General features: G+C 44.3%; 6 protein-coding genes across 6 annotated transcripts; 4 read left to right on the plus strand and 2 right to left on the minus strand.

The window, feature by feature from the left end:
* Nucleotides 1-764: 764 nt before the first annotated feature.
* Nucleotides 765-3,479, minus strand: BRETT_000593 (uncharacterized protein; the record flags this gene model as incomplete). Its single annotated transcript, XM_041279158.1, has 1 exon — nucleotides 765-3,479. One exon carries the CDS (start codon nucleotides 3,477-3,479, stop codon nucleotides 765-767), a length of 2,715 nt encoding a protein of 904 aa, XP_041137372.1.
* A 2,268-nt stretch (nucleotides 3,480-5,747) lies between these two features.
* BRETT_000594 (uncharacterized protein) lies at nucleotides 5,748-6,857 on the minus strand (the record flags this gene model as incomplete). Its single annotated transcript, XM_041279159.1, has 1 exon — nucleotides 5,748-6,857. The coding sequence occupies one exon, from the start codon at nucleotides 6,855-6,857 to the stop codon at nucleotides 5,748-5,750; it is 1,110 nt and encodes a 369-aa protein (XP_041137373.1).
* Nucleotides 6,858-7,648: 791 nt separating this feature from the next.
* BRETT_000595 (uncharacterized protein) lies at nucleotides 7,649-10,794 on the plus strand (the record flags this gene model as incomplete). Its single annotated transcript, XM_041279160.1, has 2 exons — nucleotides 7,649-8,768; nucleotides 8,795-10,794. 2 exons carry the CDS (start codon nucleotides 7,649-7,651, stop codon nucleotides 10,792-10,794), a joined length of 3,120 nt encoding a protein of 1,039 aa, XP_041137374.1.
* A 1,100-nt stretch (nucleotides 10,795-11,894) lies between these two features.
* On the plus strand, nucleotides 11,895-12,824 carry RPL27 (60S ribosomal protein L27; the record flags this gene model as incomplete). The annotated part of the gene is made up of 2 exons (XM_041279161.1): nucleotides 11,895-11,929; nucleotides 12,458-12,824. The coding sequence occupies 2 exons, from the start codon at nucleotides 11,895-11,897 to the stop codon at nucleotides 12,822-12,824; spliced, it is 402 nt and encodes a 133-aa protein (XP_041137375.1).
* Nucleotides 12,825-13,565: 741 nt separating this feature from the next.
* Nucleotides 13,566-14,957, plus strand: BRETT_000597 (uncharacterized protein; the record flags this gene model as incomplete). The annotated part of the gene is made up of 1 exon (XM_041279162.1): nucleotides 13,566-14,957. One exon carries the CDS (start codon nucleotides 13,566-13,568, stop codon nucleotides 14,955-14,957), a length of 1,392 nt encoding a protein of 463 aa, XP_041137376.1.
* A 624-nt stretch (nucleotides 14,958-15,581) lies between these two features.
* BRETT_000598 (uncharacterized protein) lies at nucleotides 15,582-15,962 on the plus strand (the record flags this gene model as incomplete). Its single annotated transcript, XM_041279163.1, has 1 exon — nucleotides 15,582-15,962. The coding sequence occupies one exon, from the start codon at nucleotides 15,582-15,584 to the stop codon at nucleotides 15,960-15,962; it is 381 nt and encodes a 126-aa protein (XP_041137377.1).
* Nucleotides 15,963-16,781: the final 819 nt, after the last annotated feature.

Genomic DNA, 16,781 nt, shown 5'->3' on the forward strand with positions numbered 1-16,781 from the left:
TCGCTGAAAAGTTAGATATGTTGGATATGTTGGATATGTTGGATATGTTGGATATGTTGGATATGTTGGATATATTGGTTATTGGATATATTGGTTATTGGATATATTGGTTATTGTAATAGTTTTGGTTAATTGGTTTATGTGTGACGCCGATTACTTTATGAAGATTTTGTTATAACTAGTATTGAGTGTTTTTAAGGCTCCAGAAAAGAAAAGTATAAAAGTAAAAAGAACTAAGTAAGAAGGTAAAAGAACTGGATAAAAAGGGAAAATGCACATGTTTAAATACCTTTGATCCTTATGAGCGAGGTTTTCTAGGGCATAAACAAGGCAGGGCAGCTTTATGTAGACGCGACTCTCGACGCATCTATTACAGTTATTGGATATATTGGTTATTGGATATATTGGATATATTGAATATGTTGGACATGTTGTATGATATTGAGATTACCACTGTAATACTTAAAGCGCCTTGTTATTACAGCAGTAATAATCCATAATTTGTGTAAAGTATGATATTGTGGCTAATGCCGGCTATATTTTAATCTACACCACTAAGTCTTCATCTACAATCCCAGAACTCTCAAAAGTGCCGTGTGCAGTAATCGAATAGTCTTATCTTGATTCTCGCACTCTGGCACAAACACTAGATCGATGTTTACACAATATTTCCATGCTACACCGATGTCAAATAATAAATGGTATTAATGCTTAGATGCGTTCGCTCATGCAATTCAACTTAGAAAAGTATAGTTCGATAATCGTCAATGGTGCTTCTCCCTGAACTTCAGTAAACCAGACAGCCCCTCTGTTGAGCAAGCCTTGCGAAAGAAGCGATGAGTCAAAAGCTCAGAGGCAGTTGCCCTGTACTTGACTTCAACGCAGAGACAGACACTCAAAAAGTCCATCAGCTCGTCACTGAGCCTCTCGGGATGCTTGAGTGTGGGAGTGCCGTTTGAGGCAATCAGATACAGAGCCTTGAGAGGCTCCTCGTTCAAGTATGGAGGCTCACCTTCAATCATTTCGATGGCCATGATTCCAAGCGACCAGATATCGACTTTGGCATCGTATTCCTTCTGGCGGACAACTTCAGGGGCCATCCAGTAGGGAGTACCGACCATGGTCACTCTCTTTGCCTTCTCTGTGGCTAACTTGGCGCAAAAACCAAAGTCGGTGATCTTAACATTGCCGCGGGCATCCATGAGAACGTTGTCTGACTTGATGTCTCTATGGATGAAGTTCTTGCTGTGCAAATGCTGCAAACCCTTAGTGGTCTCGAGGCAGATGCGGGCAATCTGAGGCTCAGTTATCACATCGTTGTTGTCGATGACATCTGTCAAAGAGCCCCCTTCCATGTACTCCATCACCACCCAGAGGTCGTTGCTGCCTCTCAAGTAGGCCTCGATGAAATTCACGATGTTCTTGTTCTGCGAATCCTTCATCACCAGTATCTCGTTCACTATGAGCTCCTTCCGCGACTGCTTGCTCATGTCAATCTGCTTGATTGCAACCTGCCTGCCGCCCAACTTCCGATCTCTGGCCAGATAAACTGACCCACTTGCACCCTGGCCTGCCTTCTCCAAAATCTTGAAGTTTGGAGTCGGATCCTCGTCAGAAACCACTGACCGGAGCTTTTCCATCACTTGGGCCTCAGTAAGCTGGCTTCCTCTTCTTTTATTCCGATGCCTGTAGTGTGCTTTCTTTGGCGAGCCGTAAGGGTTTGCCTGTGTATGATTTCCATGGTTTTGTGCACTTGCCAAATTTCTGCTGTGGCCTCCTGGACTCATCTGCTTTATCGGGCTTGCTGCATTTACTACATTTGCTGGCTTTACTGGTTTAGCCAGCTTCATTCCACCTTCCGCCGGAATATTCGGCCGACCCCGCGGAGACTCCACCCCGTTTGTATTTATTTCACGTTGCCTCATCACCCGAGCCGGAGATACCAGCGGCCTTGTGATAAAGTCCGTCTTCTTGACCCCCGGCTGGACCAGCGGCTTCTGGTACCTTCCCGCCGGCATCTGCTGCATCTGCTGCATCTTCTGCTGCGTCGGTGGCTTTGGTGCTCTTCTTGTTGGCACATACTTGTTTTTCACTGCAGAGGACGAGTACGACGGAGTCGTTGCGACAGGCATTTTGCTGCGGACAGGTGTCGATGGTGCAGACATTTCTGAATGTTTTATCAATCCTGAATTTCCTGAGTTTCCTGTCATTCCTGAATTTCCAGAATTTCCTGTCATTCCTGACACTCCAGACGACCCGTACCCCTGGTAATACCCCCGGCTCGGCACCGCGGCCAACGACCTTGCACCAGAACCCACGTTCGGCCTTCCATTCGCTCCAAAATGCGACATCCCGCCATACTCACCCTTTGATGCCGAATAAGGCTTCGTAATCTCGTTTATAAGCATCTGACCAGCACGGCCACGAACTCTCGAGAGTTGCGAGTTCAAAACTGGCTGCGTGGCATTCACTGCCATTGCTCTAGGCATGTTTGGGCCCACATTCCTGAAGTTCGTGTTGTTCACGCTGTTATTCACATTACTGCCACTCTTCATGTTCCCACTATTCATGTTGTTCACATTACCATCAGTCGTATACCCGACAGGCTTGTCCTGAAACCTGCCATACATCTTTCTGCCCTCATTGTTTCCATACGCGTTCTTAACGTCACTTGCAGCATCCGCCTCCCCACCAGGGTTATGCTGGGCTTGCTTGGGCGAAAATTTGCCCGAGTACAACAATTCCGGCGTGACCATCTCCGAATAAGTGTTCAAAACATCGATAACTGCACCCGGGTCGGCGGCAAAGTCCTCGTACGTGATATTTGAGCCCTTGAGAAGAGCTATCCACTCTGGAGGGATACCCTTCACCTTGAACGACCCGTCGATCGGGTCATACGACACCTGTGCCTCGTGTGTCACCTTTATGGGCTTCGAAAAGCCCTCCTTGGGGCACTTTGCGAGTATTGAATCGATCCACATGTTGACATCCTGCTCCGACTTCACAACGACGAATGTCGACTTGCTCCTGTGGACGATTTCGATGCAGTGAGACCGGATCTGGTTCTTGAAGCATCCCGATATGTGGAGGAGTGGGATCCTGTCCCAAAGCTCTGATTTCTCTTCGTTTTTGTACAGTTCCAAGCTCGTTTCGCTCAGTACCATGAATTTTTTTAGCCATCGAAACGACATGATACCTTCATCTTTCACCTGGACCCATCCGCTTCGCCGGTGCACTGTTGTGTGTATTTTTTGTGCCTGTGGCATTGCCGACGCGAAGTTTGGCTGTGTTAAAGCTGAAGATCCCGATTCTGTCGATTGCGAATGCCCAGATGCCGATCCGGACGTGAATCCGGACCCCGTCGAATTCGACGAACCCCCGCTTGGTGCCTTTATGTGCATCCTGCCCATTAGTTGTGATGGTGGTGGTGGGGCGTGTCCAATATGTGTGAATGCCTCCTGTGGTGTTTGTAGGGGCATCATTTGAAGAATTGTGTGCTTGTTGTTTAAATAGTCCTTTTAATATGTTCCTTATCACCCGTTGGATGTATGCAAAAGAACTGGTTGTGTAAATTCGTGTTTATGGCAAGTAGTCTAGAGTGTTGCCAAGTAGTCGAATGTGCTTTCTCAAAAGCAATGCTCGAATCTGCTGTGGTATGTAGTATCGTGTGGTATAACTTTAGCTAAACGAAGTTGTCTTCTTCCCTCTGTGTTTTTTGTACTTTATCCAAATGCACAAGTGAAATTTATTCTGTATCTATGATTTGCCTGAAAAAGCGCGTCTGTGCTATTCAAGGCTTTCAAGATGAGATCAACTTCTCTAGCCTGCAAATACACGTAAGAAGAACAGAGTAATACACAGCCAAACAGACTGGGAGCAAAAGTAAAGGAATGAAATGAACCAAAATGAAATGAATTGAAAGCAAGATCAGAAATGGGCTCTGTAAGAGAATTCTTAGGATGGAAAAAATTAGTAGAAGCGAATACAATCCAAATTGTTATTGGAAACAATCCATCACCTGAAGAAAGAATGAGGCAAGATAAAAATAAATAGAAAAACTCAAAGGGGAAAAAATAAATCGCTAGCTAAAAAATTAGGAAAATCAAAATAAAATTAATTACAAGTAACTGGGGAGTTAAATGCAAATTGGAACGAAAGCTGAATTCAAGTACATCAGGGCAAATACACATGATTCCCCAATTTCAATATGTAGCTACACATCGCCTACAGAATGGCTTAAGTGGATGTCGATCATATTTCTGGTCGGAATTGTGCTTGTAGCTAGTGTTCGAAACATGTATGAAGATATCGTAACTATAGGCTCCTATAATTACTTAAAAGCATAGATTGATTGCACCACCCCATCGACACTTTTAAAGATATAACTGGCAGAATACTGTGTGACTTATCTTTCAAGATATTCAGGTGGAATTTGGTTCGGTTTCACCTTACATAGTCAGTTCATACCTCAATTCAATGTGATATTGCGTAGTCCTTCTATTATTATGCTTGCTTTCATTCATCTATATATTCTTCGAAAGCAGGACAATTATTATTATATTCTGTGTTACTGCCCCAATGCATAATATTGATTAAGGTCTATGCTATCTGGCGCTTATTGGGGCTCCTTGGTATTATCCCCGTATTTTTCTTCTTTTTATTTTATCTTTCGGGACTCTTCTGCATTTATTCAGAATTAGGAAAAACGCGCCTAATTTTCTCGTTCGCCCCTTTAAATCCATCACTCAAATTTTAGTTCGTTCCTCTTGCCTAGATTTTTTTTTCTCGGTATCGCCCCTTTCAACAGCTTATATTACATGCTTATTATATTCCTTGCCTGCATTCGAACACACATAGCATGGTTTGCTCAATCAACTCATATGATTTGGATTAATTTGATCCGTCCTTATGACTTTATAATTTCATATCGCAGATCACTAGCTTCTGTCTCGATACTATTAATTTCAATATTCATTTCCAGGCACCTGTATGCACTCTTAAATGAAATGCAAACATTCCTGCCAACGGGAAATTTTTTGCGGTATTTCATTTCATTTCTTTTCGACTTGTGCATTATTTTTTTTTTCTACCCCTGGCCCGATTGTTGTTTTAGCCTCAATCGGGTAATTGGTAGCATTCATAATGCATCTGCCATATTGATAATTTTGTAAGTTTTCGCGCGTCTATTTCAGATCTCAGTTATCACAAAGATTCGTACTTTTCACCATTGTCTTTCTTCTTGTTCATTTCGCGTACGTAACCGCTTGCGGAAATATCTGTTGCTTTTATTCCGTAATCGGACGATATGTTGGGTCGAATACGATGACTTTTATTTCAGTTCATGGTGATTGCTTTGTGTCTAGAATTCTGGCAAAGCTCATCAGTCTTTTTTATTGATGCGCAGGCCACTTTTATTCGGCTGCAATTCGTGCATCTCCACGTGTATCAAATTCGAATGTTATCTATCCAACTTTGTACATTTCCTGTTTCACCTCGTTTTCTTTTCTTTCTTTTACTTTTCGAATACATTTCTGTTTTTCCTTCTACTAACATTTTCTGTCCGTGTTGGGCGCCAATATGGTTGAGGCAGTAAATAAGTTGAATATAACAAATGGTGCGACGGTATGTGGTTATTATTCTAATAATGGCTTAGCTCAGTTTCATTTGTTGTCCTCCTGCTTTTTTATCACTACTCACGTATTCAGTAATAGTTAACTCCTGTTTTCGTTTTCCTTATCTCCGCTTTTTCATCCATCACTGTTGCTTTTCAGCATGTACAATGGAGACTGAAGAATTGAACAGTATGAACTGCTACATGTGCTGCTACCGTCACTATTGCTTCCACTTCCAGCTCTAATTGCGTTTGTGTTTGCACTCGAAGTGGTTTCTTGTTCATTTACCGCTGTGTCCTGTGTAGTTTCCAAGTTTGCTTCTTCCTCTTCCATTTCTCCTTCCATTCCTCTTTCTCCCACTTCTCTCTCCATTGCTCTTTCTCCCATTTCATCCTCCACAAAGTGTTCTTCTACTGTGAACATGCTCTGGTGATCCAAGGATGAAGATGAGAGATACGGACTGCTTGAAGTTTCCCCATCTTCCAAAGCAGTAGTCTCGTGTCTCTGTTCTCTATTCATCCTCAAAAGTGAAGCTTGTGTTAGGCATCTCTCCACTCTGAGAAGCGAGTCTCGCCTGATCTGAATTTCGTTTGTTCCAGGGATGATTACCGAGCTTATCGAAATCTGGCTAAGTTGTCTTGCCGGAACTCTACTTATTGAATATCTGCCGTTTGCCTGGCCGGATAATCCGCTGATTGGGTTTATATTGCCAAATAAAGGGTTGTCAGACCTGGATGAGAACCGCCTGGAAAACATGCTGGTTGGTCTTCTCGAGACGGCTCTTTCAACCGTGTACATTCTCCTCAGGCTAAATTTCTGATAAGCATCTGGACTTGTGTAGTCAATCAGCTGTAATTCCGGCTTTACCAGCTCACTTTCGTCTTCTTCCACCCTTTCTTCCTCCTTATGAAACCTGTAGAGTATGTTTGCCTTGACTTTAGAGCAGAATTTGCCAAACCTGCCGTGCTGGGATGATCCTGTTTTCATTTCTCTGTGTGCATGTATAGACAAGTGTTTAATACTCTTTGGGGTGTTTTGATTTTTTTTTTTTTCGTGGTTCGTCACTTCATTTGGCCCCTTAACACTTTTGCTCTTGGATATGAAAGATTCACTAAACAAAGAAGGAGATGAAAATTCATTGGAATTTGGAATTTGGTCTCCTTCGATATCCTTGAGGAATTCCGATAGGATGTTATTGCTTTCTATTATCGTGGTAAAGCCTGGGACCAAGAATGTGCTGTTCATTTGTGGATTGGAATATTAGAGTCTGGCCCAAAGCTGTCTTTGTATAGTTTCCACCAGTTTAAATATCGGAGTATGTATTACAGCACCCCTCTTATGCAACAAGGACTACAGATACAACTTCTCAAAGTAGAAATGGCTAGGTTTCGCGAAAAACTGTTTTTCTTCGAATTGTAGGAGACGACGAGTCGATCGACGCGCGGACGTTATCACATGGCTCTACGCTGCAGCAACAAGTATGCAGAAATGGAAATTAAGACGTGAAATTAGGGATGAGAACTTGACAGAGGATACCAGAAAAGACCAAATAAATCAAAACAAGTTTAATGGAATTATGCCATGCTTAGGAAATGTCGATGTGATCGATTTATCAGTGATATTGGCAGGTTCTGCACCTGGGCCTTTTTTTTGCGGATTCCAATTTTTTTGGCGAGGCTTGCCGCATAAATCTAATTGACCAAGTTTATCATTGCCAGTTTAAGCCGAAAAAAAAACATCTGAGCCGAGGAAGTGTGAGAGGCTAGATAGAAGGATATTCTTATTCTTTTGCTGCACGGCACTTTGAGGTTATCTGCATGCTTGATTTTAGGCTATTTACGTACACACGCACGGGGCATTACTAAGTATTGCTGGTTAGCAGTAAGAGGAGGACAAAAGCGCATAGATTCGCAAGCATTTTAATTTCTTTTCGCATACATTTTATAAAAATAGCATTAAGTGTCGAGCTAGACGCCGAGTTGACAACCAATCTTTTTTTTTTCTATTAGCACTGACCACACAAAAGCCAGCTGGACATGTCTAGAGGATCGACGGGCAATGGGTCGGTACCCAGCGATATATCCGAGCTGTACGAGCAGTACCTGACTTCAGGAATAATACAGGAGACATCAGGGAGTTCGAGATTGCAGAATATCGGTATTGAGAGAGATGGAAGCAGGAGTGGAGGGTCAGATGCCGGCGGAGGGACAGCTGACGGGTCAAAGGAAGACAATGCATCGAGCATGTCGTCGTACACGAGCTCAGAAGGGCCGGAATCCGGGTCGGAGTGCTTGTCACTGCATTCGAACGCAGAAGCAGGAAAAAGCACAGATGAAGAGGCGTCAGGGACGAGGCAGGAGCCGAGCTGGGCCGAGAGAGGAGCGGCGAGGATTGTGACGCAGACCAGAGACGAGCAGGGCAAGGTTGTGACACGGGTGACGAAGAAAAGCGTGGATGACTTCGAGATGACGAAAGAGTTGGGGGAAGGGTCGTATTCGACGGTTTACCTGGGGAAGGACCGGGCCAGCGGCAAGGTGTACGCGGTAAAGGTGCTGGACAAGCGGCACATCATCAAGGAGAAGAAGGTGAAGTACGTGAACATCGAGAAATTCGCGTTGAACCGGCTCCGGGGCTCGCGTGGGATAATCCACCTATATTACACGTTTCAGGACCGCAACAGCCTCTACTTTGTGCTCCAGTATGCACCGAACGGCGAGCTTCTCACGCTCATCAAGAAGTACGGGTCGCTCTCGCTGGACGCGGCCCGGTACTACTCTGCACAGCTGATTTCGGCAATTGACTACATGCACGCCCACGGGGTGATCCACCGCGACTTGAAGCCCGAGAACGTACTGATTGGGTCCGACATGCGGATCCTCGTGACGGACTTTGGCACCGCGAAGATTCTGCAACCTGTTTCTCCCCCTGGGGGACAGACTCCGCCCGAGTACCCGGAAAAAGTCCGTGCCTCGTCTTTTGTCGGCACAGCCGAGTACGTGTCCCCTGAGCTTCTCAACGACAAGTGGTGTGGCCGGGAGGCGGACGTGTGGTCTTTTGGCTGTGTTGTGTACCAGATGATTGCGGGAAAACCACCTTTCAAGGCTGGAAACGAGTACCAGACGTTCCAGAAGGTGATCAAGCTCCAGTACGCATTCAGTGCCGGGTTCCCACTGTGGTGCGAGATCTCGTGCGGCGGATCCTTGTCACGAGGCCGGAGGCCCGGCTCACGGTGCATGGCGTGCAGCAGCACTACTGGTACCGCGGGCTGGCGTGGGATGAGGCGAGTATATGGGGCAGGGGTCCCCCGCGGCCACTTGGGCCGTACCGGCTGACCGCCCAGGCCATGATGCCCATCGTGGGGCTCGAGGGGCCTCCACCGGGCCGGCCCGGCGTGCGTACCGCGGGCCGGGGTAGCGACACCGTGAGCTACGCCCCGTCGTTGGGCACGAGGCACGCGACACCGCTGGGGGTCCCGGTGGGGGTCCCTCCAGCAGCCACCACGGGAACCCCGGTAGCTCCACCGGGCGCCAGGCGGTCCACCCGGGGATCTGCCCCGCTGGCAGCCCAGGCCGCGTTGGTCGATGCCCAGAGGAGGGGGCGAAGCAATGTGGTGGTTTCGGCAAGTGGGGGGAGGAGTAAAGCAGGGAGTGTAAATAAGGCACTGCACCCAGGCACGGCACACTTATCTGCATTTTATTCGAATACTGCACATCCAAATAATACACATTCATCTACTGCACATTCGAATAATACACATTCATCTACTGCACATTCATCTACTGCACATTCAAATAATACACACCAATCTACTAAACATTCAAATAATACACATCCAAATAATACACACCCATCTACTGCACACTCTTCTCCCCCATCCCCCCACCCCCATAACCTCATACCAGGCACTAACATCCCCCGGCCAATGCTCCGCACTCGAATAGTCAGCAGGGCACATTCGACGCCGTCGATCGGCGGTCGGAACACCAACTCGGCCTCTTTCGGGTCCACACACTCGACAGACTCGATTATCCGGCATCGGGCGCCGGACGAGACCCCTGCAATGACTTCTTTGGACTTGACGTGGGCCGATTTCTTACGGAAAGACGAACGCGTGATAAAAGCAGGCCTCGTGGACGTTTCGAGGCATTTAACGGCCCGGTTCGAGGACATGTTCCGCGGGAAGATCGCGGAATCGCCGTTGGGATACAGCAGCCGGGAGCTGGACGGAGATGTACTCCACAGGGCCGAAAACTGCGTGTCGATGAAGTTTTCGGACCGGTTCAACAAGGAGGAGGCGCGGTACGAGGCGAAAAAACAGGCAGACAGGGGTGCTGGTGCCAAAATAAGGAGTCTTTTCAACTTGAAGAGTGACAGAACAAGCCGCGAGAACACACTGGACGGCAGTATCATCATGAAAGGCCGGGCTCTGGTCGTCACAACGCTTGGAAGAGCACTTTTCTTCATCCGGCACATCGACCGCCAGCATGACAAGTACGAGCAGTGTGCAGAGGTCAACTTGGCCTGTCCAGGCATGAAGTTCGTCGAGGTTGCAGGTGCAGGTTTTGCCACCAGTTCGGGAACCGTGCTTGGTACTTTTGCCATTCTTTCCAGCGTCTATACGCTTGCAATCGACGCAGAACGACCCGAAATAAGCCTCTGGACACGCAGTATGGCACGCAGCAGGTTGCAACAGCAGGCGAGGCTGGTTTCTGCCGATGCAGAAAGGAGGAAAACTGCTTTTAAGGCTGCTACACTTGCTGCCAATGCCGAAAAGGGGCCAGAAAGCTCCAAATTGGGCAGAAAACCGCCTCCTCCAATCGATATGAAGCAGGAGCAGACTTTGCGGAAAATTGGCGTCAAGGAGAATACAATCAAGACTTCTGAAACAGACGATGCTCCATCTAAGCTTTCCCATACCGGGCATTCCAGCAATACTGCAACCACCTGGAAGCTGCGATCCACAATGAGGGATAATGCCGCGGGAAACTCGGCCAGCCACAACTCCAAGCATGCCAGAAACAGGAGCCTGCAGGAGCGGGAGGAAATACGCATCCTGGCCGACAATTCACCAATGATCTCTGCTGCAATCAGCAAGGCCGTGGCTTCCTCGTCCACACCCGTACACCGGAATGAGCAAGGCGACCGCGGCAGCCGGCACCGCCACTGGCACACTGCCCGATAGACGTGCGGGACGCGTCGATCGACGCGAAATTGCATATACTTAGCGCAATGCATATGAGTTTGTTGGGGTTCTGACGGGTTTTATTGTGATCGATGATAGTAGGCTGGTAGTACTTAGTATTTATGGTAGTACATGCACATGGTATTTATGATAGCACTTTGTATTTATGGTAGTACTTTGTATTTATGGTAGTACATAGTATTTATGATAGTACATGGTATTGATGGTAATGCATGGTATATATGGTGGTACAAGGTAGTACATAGCTTTTATGGTAGTACATGGTATTTATAATAGTACTTATTCCTTGGTTACAATAGTTGTAATATTTAAGTTGATATAATAGTACTTATTCCTTAGTTACAATAGTTGTAATATTTAAGTTGATTTTTAGTGCAACGCCAATTACGTTATGAAGTTTCTCGTTAAATAATATCTGGACTGTTTTGATGCTGAAAAGAGAATATATAAAAGTAAGAAACTAAAAAGAAGGCACAATGAACTAAATAGAAAAGAGAATGCTCATGCTTAAATATCTTTAATCCTTGTAGTGAGGTTTTCTTGGCATAAACCAGGCAGGGCAGGTCGCGATAGACGCGACTATCGACGATCCAAATTACAGTAGTGCTTATGGCATCCTGTATATTTACGAGGTACATATTGTATACTGTATATTCATGAGATATTATGGTATACTGTATATTCATGAGATACGAAGCACCTATGTCCTTCAATAACCATCTTTGAATCTCACTAAATACCAATTTCTACGTCACTTGGTACTTCCTAATTCCTCCTCCCCTTATATTTTCAGTCTCGCGAAATAATTCGCTTCCCAATCCACACCTCGCACCACGAAAGATACATCGGCCCATGCGATCACAGCGAGGGTTGCAGTGCCCTATGTGTGGCAGAACGAGGGGAAAAATTTTTTCCTCCTGGGAAATGAAAATTTACATACAATTTTTTGACCAATTTTTTTCACATCAACTCGCACGCACTGAAAAGCAATTTGTCAAGCCCAACCTTTCCAACACAATTAAAGCCTATAATAAAGCTCCAAACAGCAACCAGTGCATAGGAATAGACTAATAATAAAAATGGCTAAGTTCATCAAGTCAGGCAAAGTTGGTATGTATATGGCAGATTAGGAAAACACTTCAAGGGGGCATATGTGGGGATTTAATGGATAGCATGCAATGATAACATGGATAATATAATAAGGTCAACTGTTTCGACAACTGATACGTACAATGAGGGCGGAGTTTAAAATTTGGCATAATACAGACTGCTGTTGAACAACTGCGGACGCATTTGGATATTTGTGATCGAATTGATTGCAGTTGGTGATATTGTTTCAAGTGTAGGTTTGATGAATACAGAAGTAAGATGGCACCCACAGTTCGTACTTAGGGGATCAAATTACAGTTGGCTGACAGTATCATAGGCAGCAGGATGGTGGCATGCTGAAATGCCACGGAAAGCACGAGAAAGTCGTTTAATTACATGAAGGCTCACGTATATGTGGAAATTTCAAAAGAATACGAGAACATGCTTTATCCAGTTGACAATCACACATTTTCCCGTTTGATCCATCAGAACTCTCTCAGACTATCCGGGCAGTATTACTAACATCGCACATTCGTTTAGCTATCATCGTTAGAGGTAGATTCGCTGGTAAGAAGGTGGTCATCGTGAATGCTCACGACAATGGCACAAAGTCACATCCATTCCCTCACGCAATTGTTGCAGGTGTGGAGAAGGCTCCAAGTAAGGTGACGAAGAACATGGGTGTCAAGAAGGCCACAAGAAAGTCGAGAGTTAAGGCTTTCGTCAAGTTGGTTAACTACAACCACTTGATGCCAACCAGATACACTTTTGATATCGAGGCTATCAAGGGTGCTGTCACCCCAGAGGTTATTAGTGAACCATCTCAGAGAGAGGAGGCCAAGAAGATTGTTAAGAAGGCTTTCGAGGAGAGACACAGAGCCGGTAAGAACAAATGGTTCTTCAGCAAGTTGTCATTCTAAGCATCGGGAGGTATCCACTGTGCACTAATATAAATAAAGTATGATTGTTGATTGTGTGTAGTTGTGTAGATGAGGAATAGGTTGAGAATTTGCTTGATAATTTACATGGCGTTTATTTGCGTATTTGCTTGTTTGCATGCTTAACGCCGGTATTTAGGCACTATCAAAGTATTAACAACACATCTGTACACCAAATACACAAACCAAGCCTGTAGGTTAGCCGCAGACCGGGTTTCTGCACTATGCAGTATTTGTTACCTTACCTAAATTCTTATTCTCTTAATTATCATTATTATCCATGTGGCACTTTAGAAGTATTCGAAATGTGTTTGTAATGCTCTTTCCTGGTTCACTCCATCTAAAATTTATTCGAGAAAACTGATCAATTTCGCGATTTCTGTTTGGATGATTGGCTGACCTCATTTGCAGTTTTTTTTTATTTTTATTTTTATTTTATTTTATTTTATTTTATTTTATTTAAACTCTATTTCCTTCATTTTACTTTTCTCACCTTACTGTTGAGTTTAGTTAGGGTGCTTTTCTGGTTCTTTCTTCATACAAACGCACATATTTATTCCTAATCAAAGTGAATATTCACAAATACAGCCAACTACAGTCGCCATCTCGCTTATATCACGCCATTGGACTGGTAATTCATCCACTTATTTAAGCAAGTTTCCTTTATAGCAAAGTTAAACATTCTACTTCAAAAAGTACAAACGATCAACAAAAGTTCTTGCGATGAGCTCGAGGCGCATATTGTCATCGTGGTGGAAGGGTGGATTAGGTACTCTGTTTACAAATGCAACCAGAGGTGGGAAAAGCTCGAAATTCGGTCATTCATCATTCTTCACATTCAAAAGTCGTTTTTTCCACTCGCAGGGAGCAAGACCACGTGTTAGAAGTGCATCAATTCCACAGTTCAAGGCCGGGAGTAGGCGGAATGGCTGGTCTGTGTATGAGGATCTGAAACTCTTGTCATACGGATCGCATATGATATTCTTTTTGCTTCTCCCCCCAGTTGTGAAAATGCTCACTACCGAAGTTGATGTGGTGAAGGATGACGGATTAGGCGATGGCTTTGTTGAGGATAGCATACTTGGATACGGAACAAAGAGGCCACTTGCCATAAGTGGTGGCTCGTGTATGACTTCGTTTGACACACAACTTGTAGATATTTATGCTGAAAGAAGACAGTCTTTAACCGAGCGGCTTGAGAAAAGAATTGCCGAACTCAGGAGAAACGTCCGGGAGTCTGTTGCTAAAAAGAAGAAGGTGAAAAAGGCAAATATAGAGGTCAAGATAGCTGCTCCTAATGCAAAGAATTCGGAATATCCAACCACTCCGGCTGATTTGATGAGTTGCCTAGGAATTACTGTAAAAGGAAATACAGAGAGTGTGGGATCTGCTCTGGAAACGAGTTCGAAAGAGTGCTTTGACGTGTACGAGAGCGAGATGCAGAAATTGTTTGAATCCGTGAAGCTTGGAAAAACGCCTTTAACAGAATACATCCAGAGTATGGAGTATCTGGTGGACAGAATTCCATACATTTCGGGTTTGACCGACTCGCAGGTGGTAGGATTATACAAGGAAGCGTTTAAACATGTTCACCAGCTCGGGTTGACACAACTCGAGCAGGAAGTGGTGCGAAAAGCGATTCAATCAACACTTCCAAGAGATATGGAACAGAAAATGCTCGAAATCTCGGCAAGATTCAACAGAGAGAGAGGCATGAGGTCGCGGAGAAGATCAGGCTATAAGATTAAACGATTTGCTCCCCTCTCATCTTCGCAAACAAGCTGGCAAGACGGAAAAAGTGCTCTCAGGTCTTCTTGGGTTAAATACATGCTAGAAGACCCGGAAATGTACGTTGCACTAATAGAAGTTGCAGCTGATACCTGCCAGAGTGTGGGTTTCGTCAAAGGCATTACAGAAATGTTCACAGCACAGACAGAAGCAAGAAACTCTTCCCAAGAACATGCATTGAAAGTTGCAGTCCGTAAATTAATCGAGAAACAAAAATATGACGAGGCAAACGTTGTTGTTCGCAAACTCAAGAAGTTATATGGTCTGGAGAAGGCGTTCACAAATGCTCTAGGAAGCCAGTTTGTGCAAACAGCCCTTGCCTGCTGAAATATCATCGCCGCTCGCTTTTCTTATATTCTTCAACTTGTCATATTTATTTATTTAATGGTCTTAAATGAAATACATTATTGCGCATAACAGGGTGCAGAAAGTAGCTTTGCGGTTGTTAGTACGGAGTTCAGAATGTGGCAAAAAGGGAAAAATCCACGCTTTTAGCAAACCTTTATTCTGTACTTGGACTTCATAATTAAATAGACACAAATGTTGGTTGTCGTCAGGATCCGGATTTAAATCGAGATTCAGGGGATTGACAGAAAACAGATTTTAATCATCAGAAGAATACTGCTAAGAGGTGGATCGTAGTTCCAGATCGTACTTACGTTGAAGTTGAAGATGCTATTCGACGATTATATGATAAATAATGGAGACTGGTCGCAAATTGGGGATGCCTGAAAAATGCATTTTGGAAAAACGGCCTGCTTATATAGGAGAAATACTCAAAGCGAAAAAAAAAAAAAATTGAAAACAACGCATCAAGAAAATTTTATTCGCGAAAGGGCTTGTCCAAAATCTCACCGGTCGAGAGACTGAAAAATTTAGTATTACTAATGACTTCAAGCGTTTGGGTAAGTTGAGCAAAATATACAACATAAGACAGAAGTATTTAACACAATGAAGTTATTGACAACGAACTTTGTTCAGTGTGCCGTGAAATCGTGCAACGGATCCGAGAAATCATACCCACTCAAGTATGAGGATTGCCAGCTTCAACTTGAAGAGCAAGAGTTCAAACCAGCGTTTATTATTGCAATGCTACAACGAATCAACTGGCAGGCACTTGTAAAAGTGGCGGCAGACTTGGGAAACAGCAATCTTCCTGCCGAAAAGCCGGCTGATGTGGAAAATAACGAAGCACTACTTAAGGAATTGCACACATTACTGATAGAAACGCAGATAACCGAGGGGAAAATGGTGTGCGAGAACTGTGGACACATATATTACATCAAAGACTCCATTCCGGACTTCCTCCTTCCTCCTCACCTCGCAAACTGAGCGTAACGTGTGGTTTGAATGAAGTGAAGAATCGGGTGCAAGGATGCATTCTGCGAAGTGTACATTATTCAGGTGCAAGGATGCGCTTGATGCACGTGAAAATGCAGCAGAAACAAGATACATTTATATTGATTCTGGTATTTTGGATAGCAGAACTGAGAAAATGGGGTCCAGAATTTGTGCTAAAGTTAGAATGGCAATAGGCGTGGCTGAAATGAGTGGCGCATGAAAAGTAAAGTAAAGCCGGGAATTGAATATCAGGAAAGGACTGAGAATTAAAGGTTTCGGGATTACAAGGATAAGAAGGGGTGCAGAAAACGGGTAAAGAAATTGAGAAATGCGATTGCAGATACATTCAAAGCATTTGCAAGCCACATAAATTATAGAGTCTGTATATGGAGAAGCTGAAAAGAGTAAGGGCGGAACAGAAACGAGGAAAATATGTATGTATGGACAACGAGGCACACAAGTTTATTTATTTAATAATGTGCTATAAAATTAGATTATTGTTCATAATATTTTTTTACTAATCGAGGGAAGAAAAATAGAAAAATGAATGAATGAGAATATATATGTAGGTAAATTGGAGCGTGTCAGGGGGAGGTAAAAATTTCCGAGGAGACACAAATCGGATTGAGCTATTTGTTTAACAGACGGCATTCGATTACAAGAAATAGAATTTCGTTTGGATAGACCAAGGGAAGGAATCTGGACGAGCGACTGTTTAGAAAGTATAAAAGAATAGAAGTGAGGTAACAGAAGCAAGAAGTATCACAGTCAGAAACCAGGCATTAAGAGTAAGCAAGGTATAGAATAAGC

This window comes from Brettanomyces bruxellensis, chromosome 8 (genome assembly GCF_011074885.1).
Source record: "Brettanomyces bruxellensis chromosome 8, complete sequence".
In the NCBI taxonomy this organism is placed as follows: domain Eukaryota; kingdom Fungi; phylum Ascomycota; class Pichiomycetes; order Pichiales; family Pichiaceae; genus Brettanomyces; species Brettanomyces bruxellensis.